Raw genomic sequence first — 21,775 nt, 5'->3', positions numbered from 1 at the left:
CATATTTGTCAGTCATATGCAATATTGGTCAAGTGTTCTGTTACTGCAATTACGTTCCCTTTCACCTCTTCATAATTCTTTCTTTTATATGCACATTGTAAAAGGTGGGCGAAACGGTCAAACGTTCCCTTACTAGGGCTTAAGCACACCAGATGGTGATCTACTGTAATGTGTGGTTTTTGAACTTTAATCCCTGTAAAAGAAGATGATCAGCACGTGCCATTTAGGATTACAATACATAAATATATGGCTTTAAATGTGCACGTTTTTTGACTTTTTTGTTGTGTGTTTACACACCTGTTTCTAAGTTTTAGAATGACTCTGACTCTGGGAATGGGCTGTAAGGTTTGTATCCTTATTTTTATATTTATACTGACTTTTTTATTTTTTGTTTTTTGGTAGCTCTGAAACCGAGAATGGGATCGATGAAAGGAAGGTTACGAAGCTGTATACTGTTCCTCAAGTGGTGACTAATGATGCAGAATCGATTGAAACCAGACAAAAATTACCCCCTTTAAGGTAAGAAACAATACCTCATGTCTTTTCTTGGAGGATTGTTGGGGGGTTTATTTTTATTTGAAACATACTAGCCCCTCAGCGTTCCTCTGCTAGTTGACTGTGTGCAGAAGTGGTTCCGGTTGATAGATCTACAGTGTCTAGATAGACGGGCAATACGGTAGGTTGACATGGTCAAAAGATCGATTCATGAAAAGCCAATTGGGGTCCATGTTGACAAAAAAGTAAAAAAAACTCCCATTGACCTTTTGACCAGGCAGACACCTTCAATGGCAATGACTGTGTAATAATTTACACCTGTACAGAAGAGGTGCAATCAGCTGCAGTCTCCTGTCTGGACTGGTGGCTGCACTGCAGCAGCCCTGCCTCCCCCCATCCTGTCCCTCTCACTATGGGCCAGATGCACTAAGCTTCAAAATTTAAAAAATGGAGAGTGATAGACAACCAACCAATCAGCTCCTACCTACCATGTCACAGGCTGTGTTTGAAAAATGTCAGACAAGAACTGATTGGTTGGTTGTTTATCATTCTCAATTGTATCACTTTTGAAGCTTGGTACATCTGGCCCTCTATGAGGTAAATTCAATGCTGCCGGCAAGCATCTGACAGTGAGCTACATGGCGAGCAGTGCCGAAAGCTTGCCATCAGAGTATTCAACGGCATCCCGTTCAATGTGCGGCCGTCATAACAGGTTCGCTGCATTTGTGGTGAACCTCACAGTTTCTGGGAATCTCCCTGGGTAACCTCTTCGCTGTCCTCAGACAGCGAAGATTTCCCCAGAACATTTAATACAGCGAGGGGGTTAGACGGCGAGGATAACTTGTTTTCGGCACTCCTCGCTGCACAAACCCTCTTGCCAGCTAACCTTCTTTTTCTTCTTTTTTTTTTTTTTTTTAAATATACCCATAATTGAATTGCTTTTTTATTATTATTTATTTATCTCTTAACATAAGAAATATGCAGATTTGTAAATACAATGATATTTAATATAAGTTCAATTGCTCTTAAGAAGATTATACTGAATTGGGTTTAAATAGCTCTTATTTCCATAATTAATAATGATTAAAAAAATCAGTGTTCAGACATTTTTGGAAAACCTTATCATCTGCAGAAGTTGGAATGGTGGCAGATCTAGAACACCCGGAATGTAATAATTATTTGTAATTGTTATTTGTATTGTCAGATTCCATCTTTTTGTTTTGTCCTTGTGATTGGTACATAACTGGCTACTGCTCTTCTGTGCAAGACTGCTTGATGCTGATACCATTGAGCCTATAGGTAGCATACATTTCCTATGCTCGCAGCTAAATTCGTTAAGTATAGCTTTAATATATTAAAAGTGAAACCATTTACTAGGATATAGCATACTTGCCTACTTTTGAAAACTATTTTCAGGGAGATTATAGTTGGTAGTAGAATTTTACACAGCGCCCCATTGAGGGGGGGTGTCATGCGCCACCCCAAAGGGCGTGTCTAGATCCATATATGGAGAGATTGTGAACGTGGCACCTTGAAGCGTGGGTGTGTACTGCTACATCTGAGAGGAATCTTTTCAAATGACTTATATCCAAATGTAGATGAGCCCCAAAGCAGTTGGTAAGAGATACTATACTTGCTAAAGTGCTGGGAAATTGTGCTAATGATTCAATGTAAATGTATCTATCTTTCATTCCTTTTTTCCCAGAAAATGTAACAGTGCAATGTGGGCTAGGTAAAATGAGGGAGATTGCTAGACTAATGAGGGAGAGCAGGAGATTGCTGCTATTTCAGGGAGTCTCCTGCAGAATGCAGAAGTGTAGGCAACTATAGGATATAGTAGGGACTGTAGAATTGTGTATATATACTTACTATATTCACCTAGACTGACTTTATTCCATTTACTGCAGATATCAGCAGCATAGGTATTGGATCTGCACCTCGCAAACATGATCAGTTGGCTTATGAATTTCCTCCTGAAGTAAGCATAATGGTACAATGTACAGCCATGTACCCTAATACTGATATTCTAGTGTATGTCATCATTACAATGCTCTTTTAAAGCTGCAGTGATCATCTTTTATAATGGACCATGGAACTCCTTTGTGGCACATTAAATGTATAAACAAGTTTTACCGTATACTGTAACAGTCTCTTTTATAGACAGTCCAATTGTGGAAGGAAAATAATGTATTCTCTAGAATACCGTTACAGTGTATAAGAGAAAAGTATTTTGACTTCACTTTGTTATAGAGGTTTTCCCTTTTTAAAAAGAACAAAAAATTTTTTTCAAAAAAGTCTCATCCTTCCTGATAGTACATAGCTGGAAGTGACTGCTCCATTTTTGGCAAGTTCTCAGCACTGATCTGTAATATGTCACTCTAGTTACCTTTTTGATGCTGCTGTGTTCTATCCAATGATGGGGAGAGTCAACACAGCAGCTCTAAAGTTTCAATTGGTGTCTGCATCTAACCAGTCTCCTCAGAGAGTGTTTTGGTGTGTGTGTGTGTGTGTGTGTGTGTGTTGAATCTAGTACAAGCTTTTAATACAGCTGAAAGCCAGATGCACTATAAAATAACTGTCTATTGTAAGCAATCAAATTGATTCTCAAATGACTTCCTGTAAAAACTCATACACGTTATAAATATCTCTTCCCTGGACTGTTCATTTTTAGTATGCGGCGAGAAAATAATCTTAATTTGTGATTTTCTGACTTTTTTTTTTTATAAAGGTCAAAGACGAATGATCCCTATTTAACCCTCGACATGAAGAATGAGCTGAAGCTTGAAAGGAAAAAATCCACAAATCAGGTAGGAGTCATTTAATAAATTGACAAATGTGTATTCTGAGGCAGATTTGTAAGTCATTTATTTTTTTCTAACATGTTTTCTATTCATGTTCTAAGATACACACAAGTGTGAGGTTTGTAAATTATGTTTTACATCGCATGTAATTTAGTTTGTCTATTAACATTTAAAAAAAATACAGATGTAGCCACCGTTCGTGCTTGTTTGTTGTGCCACATTTGCACCTGCGGTGCGGAATCGCCAAGCTGCAATATCGCAGCTCAATGCATTTCTATAAACCATGTGAGTGCATTAGATGCAGGTTTGTGTGGCGACGGGATCATGCCAACCGCTGCGGGAGTGTCACATGACGATGAATGTGGCTACATTTCTAGCCCCTACATCTTACACCACTCTATACAGGTTCTGAAGCTAGTTATTGGACTTCTAGAAAAGCAGACAGGCCAGACTCACCAATCTAAAGATAATGGCTAATCTCCGCACAGAGTGTTGGGGGTATATTTACTAAGATGGAAGGTCTAGTATCATGGAATGTTGCTATGGGAAACCAACCAGAATCTACTTCTCGAAGGTAATAGAATCTGATTGGTTGCCCATAGAAACATCCTATGTGAAATAGAATTCCCTTCTTAGTAAATTTCCCCTTGGACAATCCACGTGGACTCTGGGAATGTTAAAATATATCTTGACTGGAGCACAGCGTGTGGAGGAGTCCTTTTGATGAAATCTACAATTTCAAAACAAATACAACCTGAAAAATCATGTTGACCTTTCACTTGTGTCCACCTTGTGCATTCGACCATTTGACTGTCGACTTAGATGCTGTTGACCATAACCATTTGCAAGCTGGTAGGTTAAAGTGCATCTGAAAAACCCTACACCACAGTCAGAACTACTGGGGTCAATTTTTAGGAGATGACTGGCAGGGACTTTATAATCTCCTTTCTCTGCGGTGTTATGGGTTGTGTTTGGAAATTGGGTACTTGTGTACTTTCACGGCTCCCACGATGTGCATCGTACAGGGAAAAATCGCATCGCATGAGATCGCATGCGATCTCATGCGATACGATGTCATTTTTCACAGAAATTATGGACATGAGTTAAAAATCATGCAAAATGCACCCCAAATGTCATTTTTCACACTGTACCACCCCCACAACCCGAAGCGTGGCGAGCGCAGCGGTACGCGTCCTACGACCTTTTCATACCCCCACTATCCACGTCGGCGTGGAGTTGAGAATAGAAAGTGTGGCGAGCGAAGCTTGGCGAGCGGACACGGATACCTGTGAAGCCCGCGAGGGGACACGGATACCTGTGAAGCCCGCGAGGGGACACGGATACCTATGAAGGTATCCGCGTCCCCTCGCGGGGCTCGGTTGCTCATTGTGCTCGCCACACTTTCTTTTCTCAACTCCACGCCGACGTGGATAGTGGGGGTATGAAAAGGTCGTAGGAAGCGTACCGCCGCCCCTCGCGGGCTCGCAGCGCTCGCCACACTTCGGGTTGGCGTTCATAGTGGGGGTGGTACAGTGTGAAAAATGACATTTGGGGTCCATTTTACATTATGTCAACTCATGTCCATAATTTCTGTGAAAAATGACATCGCATCGCATTAGATCGCATGCGATCTGATGCGATCGCATGCGATTTTATCAAAAATGCATAAAAACACGGGAAAATCGCATCCACTACATATGGCATGTCATGGGAGCCGTGAAAGTACACAAGTACCAGAAATTGAAAGTCAGAAGCTGGTTAGATGGTATTTTTTATCTCCGTCCACTTTATCGTTTTCCCAGGTTTAGTAAATAGACCCCTGTGACAGTGTGCCTGTGCGTTTCTATAACTACGGGATGGTGTTTAGCTAGTGAGCAGCCTGGTCAAATACTTAAACAAAGGTTTCCACACTTGCGTGCGTAACAAATAGCAGTTGAGTACATAGAACCTCTCCATGCCATTAGTGTTGTGTGACAACAAGCGACCATGGTAGTGTTAGCTGCGGCTTCTACTGCTACCACTTCGTAGCATTCATAATTCCAACTCCGAAGTGGCGGGTTTTACCACAACATTTAGTGCTGCAATCATAAATGTAAAAGCAGCATTTATTATTTTGACACTTTTTTTTTTTTTTTTTTTTGTGCTAAATCGAGTAAAAACTTGGTAAAATCTTAGTATTAAGTCAAAAAGATGTCTGACTGCCACGGACACATAGCCTTTCATAGCAATATCTACTACAGAAACATTCACACACTTTGTTATTGAATAATATTCTGAAAATTGTACACCTGACTAGTGACAATGGATTTCACTATGGGGAAAAAATATAAAGTTGTCCCTCAGCGACCATGGAGACAATTGATGGATAAAACAAAAATATTTAAAATTTATGCAAATTTAGTGCTGATTCTGCTTTCAGGGCAAAGCTAAAGAAAGGGGATACGGTCATTAGGTCTATAACAACTAGGTCAACAAGCATTGGGTCGACACAAGCATTAGGTTGACATGGGCTAGGTCGACAGTCGAAAGGTCAACATGGCGTTTTTCACTGTTTTTTGAGCCAACATGTGTCGACAGGTGGTATTTCATGGCCTATCATCCACTAGGGCTTGGTGGGAGAATAAAATACTGTGCCTAGCATGGCGAGCAAAGCGGTGCACTTCAAACTGTGTCCATGTCGACTGTGACGACATTCGTGTAAAAAAAGTGAAAAACCCCATGTTGACCTTTTGACTGTAGACCTAGCCCATGTTTACCTAATGCTTGTGTTGACCTACACCCATGTTGACCTTGCTGCGTGTCGACCTAGTGGTGTTGACCCAATGCTTGTCGACCTAGTTGTAGACCAAACGATCCACACCCAAAGAAAGAGTAACTTTGCACCTGGACGACCATATTGCAATTCATTCAATATTTATTTGCATGTAGGGTAAATATGGATGGCTTTTGTCTATAGCCCACAAATGCTGGATACTGTAGGTTGTGTGTTTTTTGATTTTTTTTTTTGCTTTGCTACAAATTCTGATTCCGCCTCTTCGTATTGAATATTGTTCAAAGGTAGATGCTAGTAGATCAGGCACTGTTTTACTCCTGCACATGTATCCTGACAGTCTCCACCAGTGGGCACAGATTAAAATTGCATGGAGATTAAGTGTTCCAGAGCGGTGATTGGTAGGTGGCTCAAGTTCTTGGGCATGCCAGGGACTACATTGAAATATTGTTCTGACACAGACAGTGAAGTACAGTTGGACATTCAGTGCATCCATAGAGTTTCTCAGAATTCTGATGGTGCGACTGATGCCCACTATTTTGTGTGTATCATTGTGGATTAGAGTTGTATCTGGTGGTTTTCTCAAGACAGCCCATTGGCTACAGCAGTAGCATAATTTTGCAGCAGTGGCTGTGACAAGTCGCAGTCACTACTGTTTAGCACACATCTCTGAATCCGGGAGGAAAGATGCTTTACAGGTGGGAAGCAAGGCATGTTGTAATGAGGAACAGTCACACTAGTTGGAAGATTGAGAAGGAAAGATAAATGGTAGACTTGTATAAAAGGTGGTAAAGCCAGAGAGAATGCCTGAAACTCATTGCTAGAATGTTATGTATTGTGCAAATGTTTTATGGAAATTTGCTCTTTGGTTCCTTTTTCATTGTTATATACCCTTAAAATGTAATGGGAATTATCATATTGGTAATCCTATGGAGGAAGTAAATATTTGTCTTAACTTTTTCCTATAGTTCTTGAAGGCCAATGCACAATTTCACAAGCTGTTTAAGGATGTTCCAAAGGATGAGCCATTAAAAGAAAGTAAGTGTACTATAATCAGTCATAGCCACTGTGCCACTTGCACGCCTTTCCCTAATCCTTCTTACTGCATTCCAGATCCAAATTAAGTGTAGCTTTCTAAAATAAAATTTAGTGCCAGATGTATCAAGCTTCAAAAGTGATAACTTGGAGAGTGATAAACAACCAGCCAATCAGCTCCTACCTATCCTTTTTAAAACCCAGCCTGTAAAACTTTAGTTAGGAACTGATTGACTGTCTGTCTATCACTTCAGCTGTTGTTAAAGTACACATCCCAGCATGCCTTGCAACAGTTTTAGAATGGGCAAATAAAAAAACTGTAGCAGGGCATGCTGGGATATGTAGTTCAACCACAGCTGGAGGGCCAAAGGTTCCCCATGCCTTCTCTACATGTTATCACTTTTTGAAGCTTGATACATCTGTCCAGGGCCGTCTTTTCGTATTGGCTTAATGGGCACTTGCCCAGGGGCCCCAGGTGTATAAGAGCTTTATGTTGTTAGCTGATAATCCCCTTTTTCCAGGGATACCAGAATTTTGAAAATCGGCCCTGGGGAACTGGAGATATCCAACTTCAAAGCAGCAGTCCACATCCGACCTATTAATTGCAATTCCCAGTCATATATTTCTCAGGTTCTCTCTGACTTACAGTTTTTCTGAGAGTATATTCCAAATGCTGGGACTCTCCCCTTTCTGTCGATACTAGCGACTTGTCTCTATCATGCCCAGAACCATAGATATCAGCCTTCCAGCACACGGTCCCTGCTCCAGCTCCAAACGTCTGGTGTACAGTTTTATATTTTTGTCAATGGATTGCTCTGGCTCCTGATCTCTGATCCCCAAGTTCCCAGCACCACCTGAAAGTTGGGACTCTAGGTTTTTATCCTAGGCTAAGAAATCTATTTCCAGATAATGGCGATATCTGCAGTCAAACAAGCTGCCCATCCACCGGAAAATGACGAATATTAAGCCCACTCCATTATTCAACCCTCCCCTGCGTAAAAAACACCCCCTACCTCCCTGGAAGTCATTTACAAGGGACCCTTCATTCAGCTCAGTGCCCCCTTCCACACGTTAGTGTTCTCCCTCCCACCACCTGTGCAGTAAAGGAGTAATTGGCAGAAGTTACTGCTCCAGGCCGAGTGAGCTATTTCGGCCAATCATAGGACAGAGCTCTCACAGCTAATCAGAGGGCCGTCCAGTCTTTTGATTTTTTTTTTTTCTCAAATTCTGCAGACTGTGGCCACTCCACTGATCACTGCCCCCCCCCTCCGCCCGGTTACAGCACCTGGAGTGTGACATAACAATATGTTTTCTGTTTTTTTGCTAGGTTTTAACTGTGCATTGCAGAAAGAAATCCTATATCAAGGAAAGTTGTACATTTCAGGGAACTGGATTTGTTTCCATTCAAAGGTTTTTGGGAAGGATACAAAGGTGAGTACTGTCATGTCTTAGTATATCTACCAGACTAAGTGGAGTGGTGTTTGCCAATCTAACCTCACGCTGAGATCGGAAAAAGGGGTTGTAGCACTGAAGAAATGTTATGGAGGGAGGAAATATATAAGCAATATGTACTGTATAGTAAAGCGATTAACACATAGGCAACGCATATTAAAGAATATTTATTTTATATAGTTTTCACAATTACTCAATGTAAGATATAGTACATACATATTCTTGATTCCCACACCTGTTGCTTTATGTATAATGCAGTAGTCTATCCCTATGTTTGTTTGCAGATTAGCATCCCATCTATTGCTGTAACGGTGGTCAAGAAAACCAAGGTTGCCCTGCTCGTGCCAAATGCCCTGGTCATTGCTACAGTAACTGATCGGGTAAGTGTCGTTCTCTCATATTGTTGCTCCTTTGTGTTTATGGCTGCGTTTGCAGCGATCTGTGAATTTAATTTGTCAAACTTAGTGTCAGTGCATAAAATGTAATGTACAGAGGCAGAAAATGGTACCGAATATTGCTTGTAAAGCTTATTCTACAGGTAGTGGGCACTTCAAACAAGTGGGTGTGTTTTTTATGGAGTATTTAATAATTTGAAGGCAGGGTGGTGGTGGGGGGTCTGGTACAGGGGTTAGACAGTAGGGATCCCGACAGTCATTAGCCCGACTGGCCGGACCCAGACAGCATGGTGAGCGCAACTAAGCCCCTTGCGGGCTCGCTGAGCTCGCCGCGCTGCGGGCACACCTACTCTATTCTCCCTCTATGGGGTTTGTGGACCCCCACGAGGGAAAATAGCAGGTGGCCGTCAGGAATCCGGCTGTCGGTGTTTTGGCAGTCGGGATCCCGACGTCGGGTAAATGCCTGTCAGGATCCCGACTGTCGCGACCCCGTCCGGTACACGGTGGTGGGGTAATCTGAAGGGAAATCTGAGATGGTTTGGATGGCAGTAATTAACAGGAAATTACCTTGATGTGTGTGTACTTTGTGTGAGTAGTTCACAATGGAGCCTAGACTAGTGGATAGTCGGTGTAGGTGTGGAGATGCAGGAGGAAGAGGTGGTGGTTAGGAGGGATTGGGGTAGGGCTAAGCAGCTGAGGTGAGTGCAGTAGGGTATAGTATTGGATTACATGTGCTTATTTCTACCTGTTTCTCTAGTTCAGTTACACTTTCTAGGAAAGTAAACATTCAAAGTGAGAAAACATTTCAAAGTGTCTAAAACTAGGATATGTGATACTGTCCTATTCATTTTTTATTTGTGTTCTATTCAATATAACATAACAGGGCTTACAGGTATTTTACTTCCAGACATATGCCTTTTTTATCTAGAATGCCTGAGCAATGCAATGTAAGCACAATTAAGGCAGAAATGTAGCTAATCTGGATTCTGTTTCTTACTTCATTCTGTTCCTTGTTACAGTTTATATTTGTGTCCCTTTTGTCACGAGATTACACCTACAACTTAATCAAGTCTGTGTGCAGCCATCTGGATGTGAGTATAGAAACATCTTGTTATATACAGTCATGGGAAGAATTTTTAGGGATTAATTTAATTACTTTGCGCCTGTTACTAATATAACAATTAGACTTTCAATTGCGCTGATGTTAAACTGAGACTGACCTGAAAGTGAACTCCAAGCTCATACACATTCTCCTCACTTCTGTGCTTCACGCACTCGCTTACTTTTTCTTTTAATATATGTATGTTCAGTAGAATGTTGTTGCCATACTATGAATTGTATTTGTGGCATACGCTTTCCTCCGCTGCTGAATGTTAGATTTTCTGGGACACTATTCGTAATTCTTACCATAGTTAAATTTAACTTAAGGACAGTTGATAAAATATAAAGATGCATCTAAATTTTCTCTAGTGTTGGAATACTCAGCGGTCATTTCTATCTGGGGCAATGTGCTGATGTACATAACTTGGATCTACACTTAAACCAGGGGTGGCCAAACCGGTCCTCAATCTACCAACGGTCCACGTTTTCCAAATCACTTAGCTGTTGCACAGCTGTAGTCATTACTAACTGTCACAATTTAAACATGCTGCATTCATTCCTACTATAGATCCACAGGTTGCCTGAAAAACATGAACTGTTGGTAGATCTTGAGGACAGGTTTAGCCACCCTGTCCTAAATCTTTTGCGCCTGCTGACACTATGTAGAGTTTTCTCATTTTGCTTCTAAATTTTTTAAATATTCTTGCTATCCCATGATTGAATCAGCCTCTAATATCCCTTTCACATCGCAAACCCGGGTTGCACCCGAGATTGCTATCTCTGGTCCGGCGCATTCACATTAAACATTGGTTGCCTAGTATACAGATTTTAAATTGCCGGGTTGCTCGATCCAGGTTATAAGGTTTGGTGCTTTCACACCGCATCTCGACCCAGCAACAACCGGGTCTGACCCAGGTTACTTTGGCAATGTAAACACAGTATAAATGTGTCTACTTTACTTTTATTCTTGGCACTATAATGTCAGAACTTGTGTATGTCATTAAAACATATTGTTTAACTGAATTATTTTTCTTGGGGGAGGAATTCAATCTGTAGCGGGTGGGTATCCATTCTTCTTACCATGCCAAAACTTAAATGAATTTGAGGCTGAACATATGACTTTTGGTCATGAGGTCTGAAACCTAATTAAATTTTAGGAACTTTGCTTTTGTTCTTTATGCCAATGTTCCTTTTTATATGCACCATTAAATGATTCCTCCATTTTCCTCCAAAAATGTCACCTTCTTAAATCCAGTCAGCAGTATGTGATGCACTCACACTGATTGTACCTTGGTGGCATGCCAATATATTCCGTCAGGTAATTGTGCTTTCCAGGATAGGTGTTTGTAGACACATCAGTATGATGTAAAAAGCTTGGGGGGGGGGAGGGATCCTTTAATGCCCTATTTAGTAACATCCTGCTTTTATTCTTCCTCATTAGTAATACATATAGTAGTACTGTTTTTCTTGTGTTACTAGTGGTTGGGTACTGTTGCATTCTTGCTGAATTGCACTACCGTTAATATTGTGTCAATGCCTGACTAAAGAAGTTTTTTTTTTAACACTGGTGGTTTTCTAAGGCTAAATTTGATACCGTTTGACCACCGATTTTCCCTTGGTTCCAGCACTGTGCCAAAATTCTACATTTTTTTGCTGTTTTATCGGTGGTACATACAGCGGCATTCCAACAGCTTTCCACTCCCTCCCACAGCCTAACCAAGCCTAACTCTACCCCACAGACTAATGGAGCCCTCCTGCAGTCTCCCGCAGCCTGTCTAATTCCCCCTGCAGCATAAAATCACGCAGGCACCTGATGTGTCTGGATTAAAAGAGGTGCCAGACTGTCAGGTGCCGGAAAATCGGTGGTCAATCTGTATTCTTATGCTGTTAAACTGAAGGCTTAATTTGTTACCTGACCAGCTGTTATATTACCCTACATTCCTAGTACAATAAAATCTGTCATGTGTGAATTGGTTACAGTCGATCATTAAGGGATTGCGTCACCTTGGAATGGCTGCATCTCTTACATTTCCTCCTTTTTTGTTTTCATCGGCTAATTGCTATATTTTTCTTCTCACTCTACAGAATGTGAGTACTGGAAACAGTCCAAACCCTTCTGCAGAGCATAGCTTCAGAGCAGAGCGCCCGGCATCATTTCCGCTTGTAAGTGAAATGCAAAATGTTTTTTATTTATTTAATTATATGGAAGTGCAGTCTTGTGGTCTGAAGACTTTCAATTATTTTGGTGCTGACCAAGTTGATTGACCTAAAAATACTGCTTTGCTCAAATACCCTTAGCAAATAATAAAAAAATTGAACTTGCGGGAAATTTAAAGTAAATAGCAAAATTTAAAAATGTAAACTGAACAATTTTTATGTTGAATATTGGTCATTCCTCCCCATATATACACCACACCAAGCCAACTCATTAGTATTCCAGCTCCTCTAGAAGCAGAGGACTTGCTGTAAAACGGTTTTCCTCTAAGCCAAAATGCTGCTTTAGTAGTTGGCATGGATGTTGGTATCTCTGTATGTTCATGGGATTGTGAACAGGGTTAAGTGGGGGGTAACTTTAATAAAATGACAACCATGTACCCCAGTTAACACATTACTCCCATAAGGCTTGCAGCTGTCTTAATGAATTGATTCGATTCATAGCATGGCTTGACTATTGTATGAGCACAGATTGGGGAATGGGGAGGCATCTTTCTTCATAAAGTTTCCTATCTTGGGAAGCTGCATCACCGGGACAATAGGTGTTCTGATTGGGACCTGATGACAAGATCGAGATAAGATTGTCTTTCAGCTGAAGGCTTTAACTCCTCAGTGAAATTGCAGACCCGTTGTCTCTTGGTTCAGGGAAACATATTTTAATTATGTTGTATGTTTTATCAGGATTTCAGTGTAGACTTCTCAGAACTAGATGGGTTGGTACGGCAACGGAGAAAGGACCTTGAAGAATATAGCAGCACTGGCTCTCAAACACCGGAATCTGAGAATTCTCAAGGTCAGTCCATTTGGGTTATTGCTGGAGTATGTTGGAGCTACGGATGCCAATGAGCGAAACTAGACCCATTGTCACAATAACATTTATTCTCTAATAAAAAGTATATAAGGTGTAAAATGCCAAAGCAACATTCTGCATTAACCACCAATAAAAAGTGAGATGAGCACAGCAATTGCAACACGCTTTAAGAGCGCGTGCACACATAGGGCCTGATATAGACCTGAACACTGCTATCCAAAATTGCAGATAGCCGCCATCTGGATAGAGTGAAATCCTGCCCTGTGCAAGTCTGCAAATTACTTGCTAATGGGTTGCTACAAATCAATGTGCAACTCTCTCACCATCAAATGACTTTCCGTCTCTGTGCAAGAATGCGTAGAAAACGCCTGGTCACGCCTGCGTTTTTTTCTGACCCTCCCAGAAATCAGTCAGATACCACCCACAAACCACGACTTCATGTCAATCCAACTACGGGGTGATGGTGAATAGTATCATCATTGTTTTTTGTTGCTGTTTGGCGTTTCACATGCGCGCTGTGATCGAGATGCATTTACAGTTGTTTGATAATCGATCACCTTGCAAGTTCAAACAAAAGCGTTCAGGACTGAATAACCCCCCCGCATAGTTTCTTTACTAAATGTCTTATTTACAAGATCTACTTTCGATAAGGATATGAATGTGAGCTTTATGGCTAGCCAGTTGGACCTATTGGAATAACGATTGTTCGAGTACAGTCTCTGCCATTGAATATGTTTTTTTATTAAAAATCACTACGTTGATATAAACCAAAACTATTTGGAAGCCTAACCCTTTAAATAAAATAAAGCAAGTAGATATCATTTCATGTTCTTTGACTAGCTACAGTATGTTGCAATATGGGAATAACAGAAGATGTGTAATTCTACTGTAGGGGAACCTCTACATACAGGCCGCTAACCTTTTTCTGTTCACACTTCTAGAATTCCATGAGCAAGAAAAGAATATTTTCGTAGAGCCTCCCACTGCTAGGATTTCTGAAGGCCTGCCCAAGAGCCCTGAAAGAAGCAAAGTGCCTGACCAAAATACAGGTAATATTGTTTTTTTCCCCCTATATCACAGCTTTGACTTTGAAAATGTTCTCTTTTAATTGTAAGTAATTGACACTGTTTATGTTCATTCCCCAGATCGGAAAAGGTTGTTTCAAAGACTGGAATTTTGGCAGTTTAAGTCTTTGAATTGCTTGCTCTTCTTCTATGCGATTCTGTAAGTCTATGTTGTATACGGCCATTGACAATGCAGGTGTCATAGAAGCATAGATCCCAATGGTAGGTTCAGGCCACAATGCACAAATGCTGCATAAGGTGAATACAGCTTATTTACACCCATATTCCAAAAACACATTAAAGTGTGTGACGTTGGTTCTTAGATTGAGTTACTCTAGTAGTGCACACTGGGACATAGGGACATACATAAATCCATTTAGGGGTTGCAACATAAAAAAAAAAAAATAGAAGTCTAGATCTCCATTTTCTCTTAATGTGTTAGCCCTTTCATTGTATACAAAGAAAGTGTTTAATAAAAAAAAAAAAATCTAATTCTGTCACTAATAAAGCATAATAACATAACCCTGTAGCACCAATTTCAGCCTAATGGTAGAGTGTATGATAAGTGTAGAAATGACCCATAAGAACTGAGCAGGTTGTAGCTATCCTTTATCTAGTTCAGGGATTCTTAAACTATTATGGGACCCTGTCCGATAATAAAAATTATTAAAGGACACCAGAAGTTACCGCAAATGCGCAGTAACATTGCAGAGGCAGAAAACAAGTGAAGTGACCACTAACTTGAGGAAGTGGCAGTGCTTAATGGAGGGGTGTGGGTATAGAAGAGGGTGACAAGGGGATGAAAAAGTGGCTGTACTGCCCCCCCTTCAAAGACGCATACAATAAGCTCTGTGCTCCTGTGCTTTCCCCACATGCTCCCTTGCTGTTAATTTCAAGAACCTCCAATGCAGATGACGCCCCCCCCTCCCCACCCCCACATCTCCACATGCCGCACTTACAAAAGGTTCTTCAGGTTCAGAGTCCTGCTGATTATTGAGCTGGCTCCTTTGAGTCTGACTGCAGTCTACCTGTTTTATATGTACATTTCCCGTAGCTCATTGTGCCCCTGGACTCAGGTGTACCCTTGCTGCCAGCTGTGTGCCACATATGGATATCTGCATGTAGATGAGGGATCCAGGAGTGCAGTTTGCTTGTGGCAGTAGCAGCTGCTCCTACGTGTGATAGGAGAAGCAGAGCACTGGAGTGGGGGGTGGAGCTGCCTGATGACTCTTCTTTTCTCTGATCCAAGTAACATACATACAATTCAACGGATTACCCAGACTTCTTAGATCAATGGCTGAGAGATCAGAGGAGTCATTAGCCTGAGAGTCAGCATCATGGATTTGTGACCCCATGCTGAGATGTTCGGGACCCACAGTTTGAGAACCACTGATCTAGTTAATGCTATAACTTATAATATTTGCAACTATTATGCTACACCCTCCTCCCCCCTCTTTTTCATACCGTAAACCTGAACACAAGCCATAGCACAAGAATGGCCCCAGGCACTTCTATGTGCTAGAAATTTGCTGTGTGGGGATTATGTGAATTTGCAGTTTCTCTCTTCACAGGGTTTGTCTGCTGATCTTCTCGTCCTTATACATGCATTCAAGAATTGTGTTCCTGGAAGAACGACTCTCTTCTTTGGGTGCTGCAAGGGACTCTGCTATAAATGAGTATGTGTGTGTGTATATGTTATGTTCTGTTATATGTGTGTGTGTTATGCTCACCATTGTGACAACTACTTGACTCATGATGAGTCAAGTCTTTGCCGTGCATCCACCCAGCCTTCCTTTTTTTGCTAGAAGAGGAGAGCCCAACCAGGGTTGATTGACTTGGTTCTCACCCTTTGCCAGTATTTATCAGATTGACATAGAAATTAATCAAATAAAAATTCCTTTTGGATTCTGGTAACTTTATTAACAAGGAATATAATCTAGATTTGATTGGGGCAGCACTATTCACCCTCAGTTTGGAACTTTGTTGAAACAATTAATCTAAAATAAAATCATACTATTAATTATATCACTGGACTTTAAAGACTCCGTTGGCAAATATCATTAATATCTCAAATACCCTTCTAAACATTGGCAGAATTTGTAGGTAGTGTGCTGAGGTGCAAAAATATAATTTGGGCCTCCACCCCCAACCCAAATTAACAATATGCAACATGGCAGTGAGTGACAGGGAGAGGGGGTGGCAGAGTGTGACAGAGAAACACAGTGGGTGGTAGGAAGAGGGTGATAGGGGCAACAGTGGGCTCCTTTTTTCCTTTTCAAGGCCCCCGAGGTACTGCACCTGCTGCACCAGTGGTAGTTATGCCACTGCTCCAAAATGTTTCAGTAGCCACTTCATATTTTGCTCAGTATAGTGACCTAAAGCTAAAAAGGTAATGTGTGTATTTTTCTTACAGCTCTATGTGAATACTGTTATTGAAGTAAAATAGCAATAGTTGAAGAAGTTGCCTTTATTGCAAATAACTGCTACCAGATCTTTAAGGGGCCCATATACCTGCGGTGTATTGGGGCAATCCACTTATCCCTGTCACATCAGGGGATCGCAGATATGACATGTCTGCTTAATGTCCCCAATTCACAGTGGATTATCAATGATCGACACAGCCGGCCTGTTTGAATTTTCTAAAATACTTAATATATAAAAACAGTACACATACAAGGTAATTTATCAACGTCATCTGTTTTGTTTTTTTTAACGCCAATACCCCTTATACCAGGGCTGGGCAATTGCGGCCCTCCAGATGTTGAGGAACTACACATCCCAGCATGCCTTGCATCAGTTTCAGCATGGCCACATAGCAAAACTAATGCAAAGCATCCTGGGATGTGTAGTTCCTCAACATCTGGAGGGCCGCAATTGCCCAGCCCTGCCTTATACTGTACATTGGTATATTGCGGTAATATTTTTAAGTAAAGAGGCGTAACAAGTTTCATATTGACTAGTTTGCGCTCTGCAGTTTTTATTATTTCTAGGAGTTTGAATTAGGGATGGCCATCGATGATTGATTCATAATCATTTATGGTCTATGGTCAATGTTGAATGCTTTTGCCTTCGAAGGGGGAGAACATATGTTTCTTTCCATCGATAGCACAGCATAACTGATTTTTCTTTTGTTTGATTTTACAAGTTGCTGGAACACAGCATAGCTCTTCCCCTGACACCCATGAATCCCTGCCCTATGCTCTGATTGGCCTATAGGCCAATTGGTCAAAACAGGGAGGATTATTGTTTGGTGAACCAATCAATGGTTAGCAGACCTCAATGGACATTTTCTATATGGCCATTCTCAGATGTAATATAGTGAATGACCTCACTTTCAATCACAGCAACAACAAAAAAACTAAGTAATTTTGTGCATACTGTATCTGATCTAGTAATAACTAGACTTATTCCTTTTGACCTGGCATTAAGATACCCGTAATTTATTGAGCAATACCTTTTCTGTTCTATTTTGAGTCTCCTTGGTAGGCATGGTGAACTTAATTTTTTCCCCCCTAACTTTGTATATTTCAGTTGGGCAGTAGCACAAGGTGTGGGGAGTTGGCACATTAATGCAAACACAATCGTTGGAGAACTATCAGTCAATCTGGATAAGCTAGATCAGGTAATGCATTTATTTACAAATACAGTTCCTATGGAACCTCAAATGTTGTTCTTACACATTTGTGAATTGAAGAACAATTATAAATGATTAACTGTAAATTATACCCTCACTGATTTCACTTGTTTTTGGGTGACTTTTCTGTGTCTCTAACCTTTGCTAAAGAATTTGTAGTATTAAATTACTAGTTCTATATTGTGCTGATTAATTCTACCAGTGGCTATAACCTTTGAAAAACGCAATACAAATAAATGTCAAACTAAATGTGCATACACACGTTGCAATTTAAAAAAAAAAAGTTGTCATAAATCATGAACAATGTCTGTGTGTATATTTTAGTTTAACATATGCCAAAAAGCTATAAAACTGTATCTTTGATTTGGGATCCATTGACAATGTTGACAGTTATGTCATCACGATTAAAGTGTCAACAGGCAACTTATTGACATTCTTGGAATGATAGCAGGTGACATTTGACATTTGTTAAATTGTCCACAGTAGTGTTGAGGTTAAACTGTGTGGGTGGGGGGGGGGGGATTAGGACTAGCCAATAGAGAGAAGGGTAGACATAGCAGCCACATACTAAGTGATCAGCCAGAAGATCTGAAGTGATGTTCAAATGCAGAAGCCGCCAAATTGTACATCAGCACCAGAATATCAACATTCTGTCATGTTAACATTTCATCACATTTTCATGATTGACAGATTCTCCTTCTCCTTACACATGCATACCTTTAGACAACCTATTTGACAAGCATATAAGATATCATCAGTTATCACGTGGAAGATTATATTTATTTGAACTTGTTTTAAGTAATTAACTCTTACACCAGGGCTGTAACTATGGTGGTGCGACACATGGCACCATAAAGCGGGGGGTGCTGTCATGTCCCTAAGCACCTTCAGTCATACTCCTTTTATTTAAAGCACGCATTTCAAGATGCACCTCATACAGTACTTCCCATACAGGAGCAAATAGCTCACTGTGTAAAGCATCTGACTGCAATATGGAAGGTCATGTATGCTTTAAATAAGGGTGAAGTCCTGGGAATGACTGCTAACAAATGTGTGATTTGGAGCACCAGTGCTTTTTCTGCCCAAGGGACCCAAAATGTCTAGTCACGGCTCTCTTACACACTCCTTAAGTGAATAATGATGTCATTTCTGTTTTCTGTTTGGTGATTGAGATCTTCACTTATGTGTGGTATGTTTTATTACTTATGACTGTTGGTACAATACTTTTGGGTTATTTATCACAATATACACCTCTATCTAAAATAGTTTGGGGAAATTAAAATAGATATCGCTGCAAGTAAAAAACACATTTTTACTTTTAAAGAAGGTACCATCACAATTTAAGTTTAGAACGTGTCTAGATATATCGTCAAAAGGTTGACACAAGACGGTCAGCATGCAATTGGTTGACCTGAAAAAGGTTGTCATATAAGGTTGGCGTAAGACTTTTTATCACAATTGTTTTGCCATTTTTGGGGGGGCTTTTCATGCTTTAACATTCTGAATTGTAGTCCAGTATGCCAAGCAGAGCGAGGCACCAGTACCAGAGCATGGCAGGGTATGTGTCACACTAAGGGGGATATTCAATCTGCAGGTCACGGCAGGCGAGCTTGCTCGCCTGCCGTGACCCAGTCCCGTTCTCGGTCAGCTCGACCGAGAACACGCAGGCGGGATTCAATGTCCCGCCTGCAGCGGGGCGAGAAGGGGGCGGGGCCGCGAGTTGCGGCCGGGAAGTGACGAGCTGCAGCCGGCAGCTCGTCACTTCACGGCTGTTCTCGGCAGAACGAGCCCGACAGCTAGAGATGTCGGGCTCGTTCTGGAAGAAAACCCTGTTCAATGCTGTCGGGGAAGACAGCATTGAATAGGGCCCGTCGAGCATCTCCCCCACGGGAGATGCTCGACGGAGATTGAATATCCCCCTTATTGGGGGTCTATAACACCATTTAAAAAAACTTAGAGACTCGTCAACCTTTTCATCATGTCAACCTATTTACCCTATCGACTTATTGCATGTTGACCTTTTGGTGTTGACTTAATAATCTAGACACTGTCTAGCTAATAGTCCACACCACACCATTTAAAATTCCTTTGTAAGAGCTGTAATAATGAATGTCTTCATTTTTTATGAATTATTAAATATAACGGTTTTTTACATTTTGATTTAGCTTTTTTTTTTTTTTTTACAGCTTCAAAGAAATCTACAACAGCTTTTGAAAGATGACAACTAAAGACTTTGGGGGGGTTTTTTTGTTTGTTTGTTAGCACTTCAGCATTCTACAACAGCCTCTGCGGGACAGAGTATTACTACTGACCTTGTTGAATGAACTCTATGGAAAGCAAGGTCTTTCATCTCAGGAATATTTTTTGTGTGTGTTTTTTTTTTTTTTTTTTTCAGTAGCAAAAGGACATTTTATTTTTCATAGCAGTTTTCACATGACTTTTGATTTTGAGTAAAAAAATTACATTTCGCAATGACTTATTTGCACATTTTTTAGAAGTAGTTTATATAGCACTCCTTTTTATTAACCTATTTTTCAAATGACTTTGTTTTATTGAAGCAAAACTCAAAATGCTCCTCTCTTGATACAATTTTGTACTTAAATACTTCTACTCATTAACACCTGTCTAGTTAAAGCAAGTGGAAGATTGACATTTCTGATATTGCAAATTCTATCTTATCACAAAATTACAAGAGGTACAGACCATCTATTATGCCTCATTAAACAGGTGTCCATGTCGCGGGAGTCTATGTAATAGACACCCACAATTCATATCAAAAACTGATAATAAAAAGCTGTTTGCTCAACTGTGTTGGGCTCTGTCGTTTTAAACCATAATACATAGAATCATCACTCTATTACCAAAGACTTTCTTCCAGCATAGCCTCAGTATAATTAAAAGATGATATTTAATTATCTGGAGGGACCATCGTAAATATTCACATTTTGTTCTTGTTTTTAATCTTTTCTAGAACTAAGTTTCCTTCTGAAGCCCATTCAGCCAGTTCAGATTTTTGTTAATATTTTTTTTTTCTTCACATTGAAAAAGCAAAGCAGATCTGACATTTTGGCTTTTACTGTGCAGTAATAGTGCCAGTTTCAATACTTATTGGTTAATGCTTTGTTTAATTCAGTAAAGTTTTTTGTTTTTGTTTTGGCATTTGCTAGAATTGGGTAAAGTGCAAAGCCTGATGACCATCTGGTGTGCAATATTATCGGGTCAGGGCAGGGCCGTAACTAGGGGGGGGCTGGGGGGTCACGCGCACCGGGCGCTGGAGGTGAGGGGCGCTGTGAGGTCCGGTGACAGGTGTGTGGTCGGACGCTGTAGCGGCATGTTTGACTCCGTCCATCTCCTACTAGCGCGGCTGCAGGAAGCGCTGATGACTTCGAAAAGACTTGCCGGACGCTGATTGGCTGAATTCAGCCAATCAGCGTCCGGCAAGTCTTTTTGAAGTCATCAGCGCTTCCCGCCGCAGCGCTAGTAGGAGACGGACGAAGTCAAAGTAAGATGCGGTGAGAGGAGGGGGGGGTCTCCGGCGCCAGGGACAAGGCGTCATTTGGTCCGGTCCCCCCTGTCAGCTGCTAATTAAGCAGCGGGGAATAAACGCTGTGCGCATGCGCACAGCATCTATTCCCGCAGCCAGGGGGCTGGGGGCATGGCTAGAGGCTCACAGAGCCTCTGGGTCATGCCCCCATAGCGGCAAAATGGGGGCGTGGCCTCGCGGGAGAGCAGCGATTATAGGCCACGCCCCCAAATTAGGCCACACCCCCGAAAATTTCGGCACGCCTCCGGCGCGCACCAGCATCACTAAGGGGGGGGGGCACCAAATGACTGCCTTGCCCCGGGCGCCGGAAACCCTAGTTTCGGCCCTGGTCAGGGACAAGTATTGACCTTAATGCTGTTTTCAAAGTTGTGTTGCTGTGTTTTTGTTTCTAAAATGTTTGCACTTTACAGAATTTCAATCAATGTATTATAAAGCTCTCTTGTATTGTATTGTATTTTT

General features: G+C 41.2%; 1 protein-coding gene across 3 annotated transcripts in view; it reads left to right on the top strand.

Moving 5' to 3' along the window:
* Positions 1-20,997, top strand: part of GRAMD2B (GRAM domain containing 2B) — a 167,200-nt gene extending 146,203 nt beyond the window's left edge. For 2 of the 3 annotated variants that reach the window (XM_083151568.1, XM_083151569.1), the window contains exons 2-14: positions 403-519; positions 3,224-3,302; positions 7,035-7,104; positions 8,429-8,532; positions 8,838-8,933; positions 9,968-10,039; positions 12,135-12,212; positions 12,945-13,056; positions 14,016-14,123; positions 14,220-14,298; positions 15,710-15,814; positions 17,670-17,760; positions 19,959-20,997. In XM_083151568.1, the coding sequence (XP_083007694.1) occupies positions 403-519; positions 3,224-3,302; positions 7,035-7,104; positions 8,429-8,532; positions 8,838-8,933; positions 9,968-10,039; positions 12,135-12,212; positions 12,945-13,056; positions 14,016-14,123; positions 14,220-14,298; positions 15,710-15,814; positions 17,670-17,760; positions 19,959-20,000 (1,153 nt within the window). In that variant the 3' untranslated portion in view covers positions 20,001-20,997. Of the gene's footprint in view, positions 1-402; positions 520-2,406; positions 2,474-3,223; positions 3,303-7,034; positions 7,105-8,428; positions 8,533-8,837; positions 8,934-9,967; positions 10,040-12,134; positions 12,213-12,944; positions 13,057-14,015; positions 14,124-14,219; positions 14,299-15,709; positions 15,815-17,669; positions 17,761-19,958 lie in introns of those variants that run through there. The other variant, XM_083151571.1, reaches the window with a different exon arrangement.
* The last annotated feature ends 778 nt before the right edge of the window (positions 20,998-21,775 follow it).

The sequence above is a fragment of the Crinia signifera genome, chromosome 1, assembly GCF_055691185.1.
Source record: "Crinia signifera chromosome 1, ASM5569118v1, whole genome shotgun sequence".
NCBI classification, from domain to species: Eukaryota; Metazoa; Chordata; class Amphibia; order Anura; family Myobatrachidae; genus Crinia; species Crinia signifera.
The sequence above is the reverse complement of the archived record's forward strand: the minus strand, read 5'-3'. Positions and strand labels throughout refer to the sequence as shown.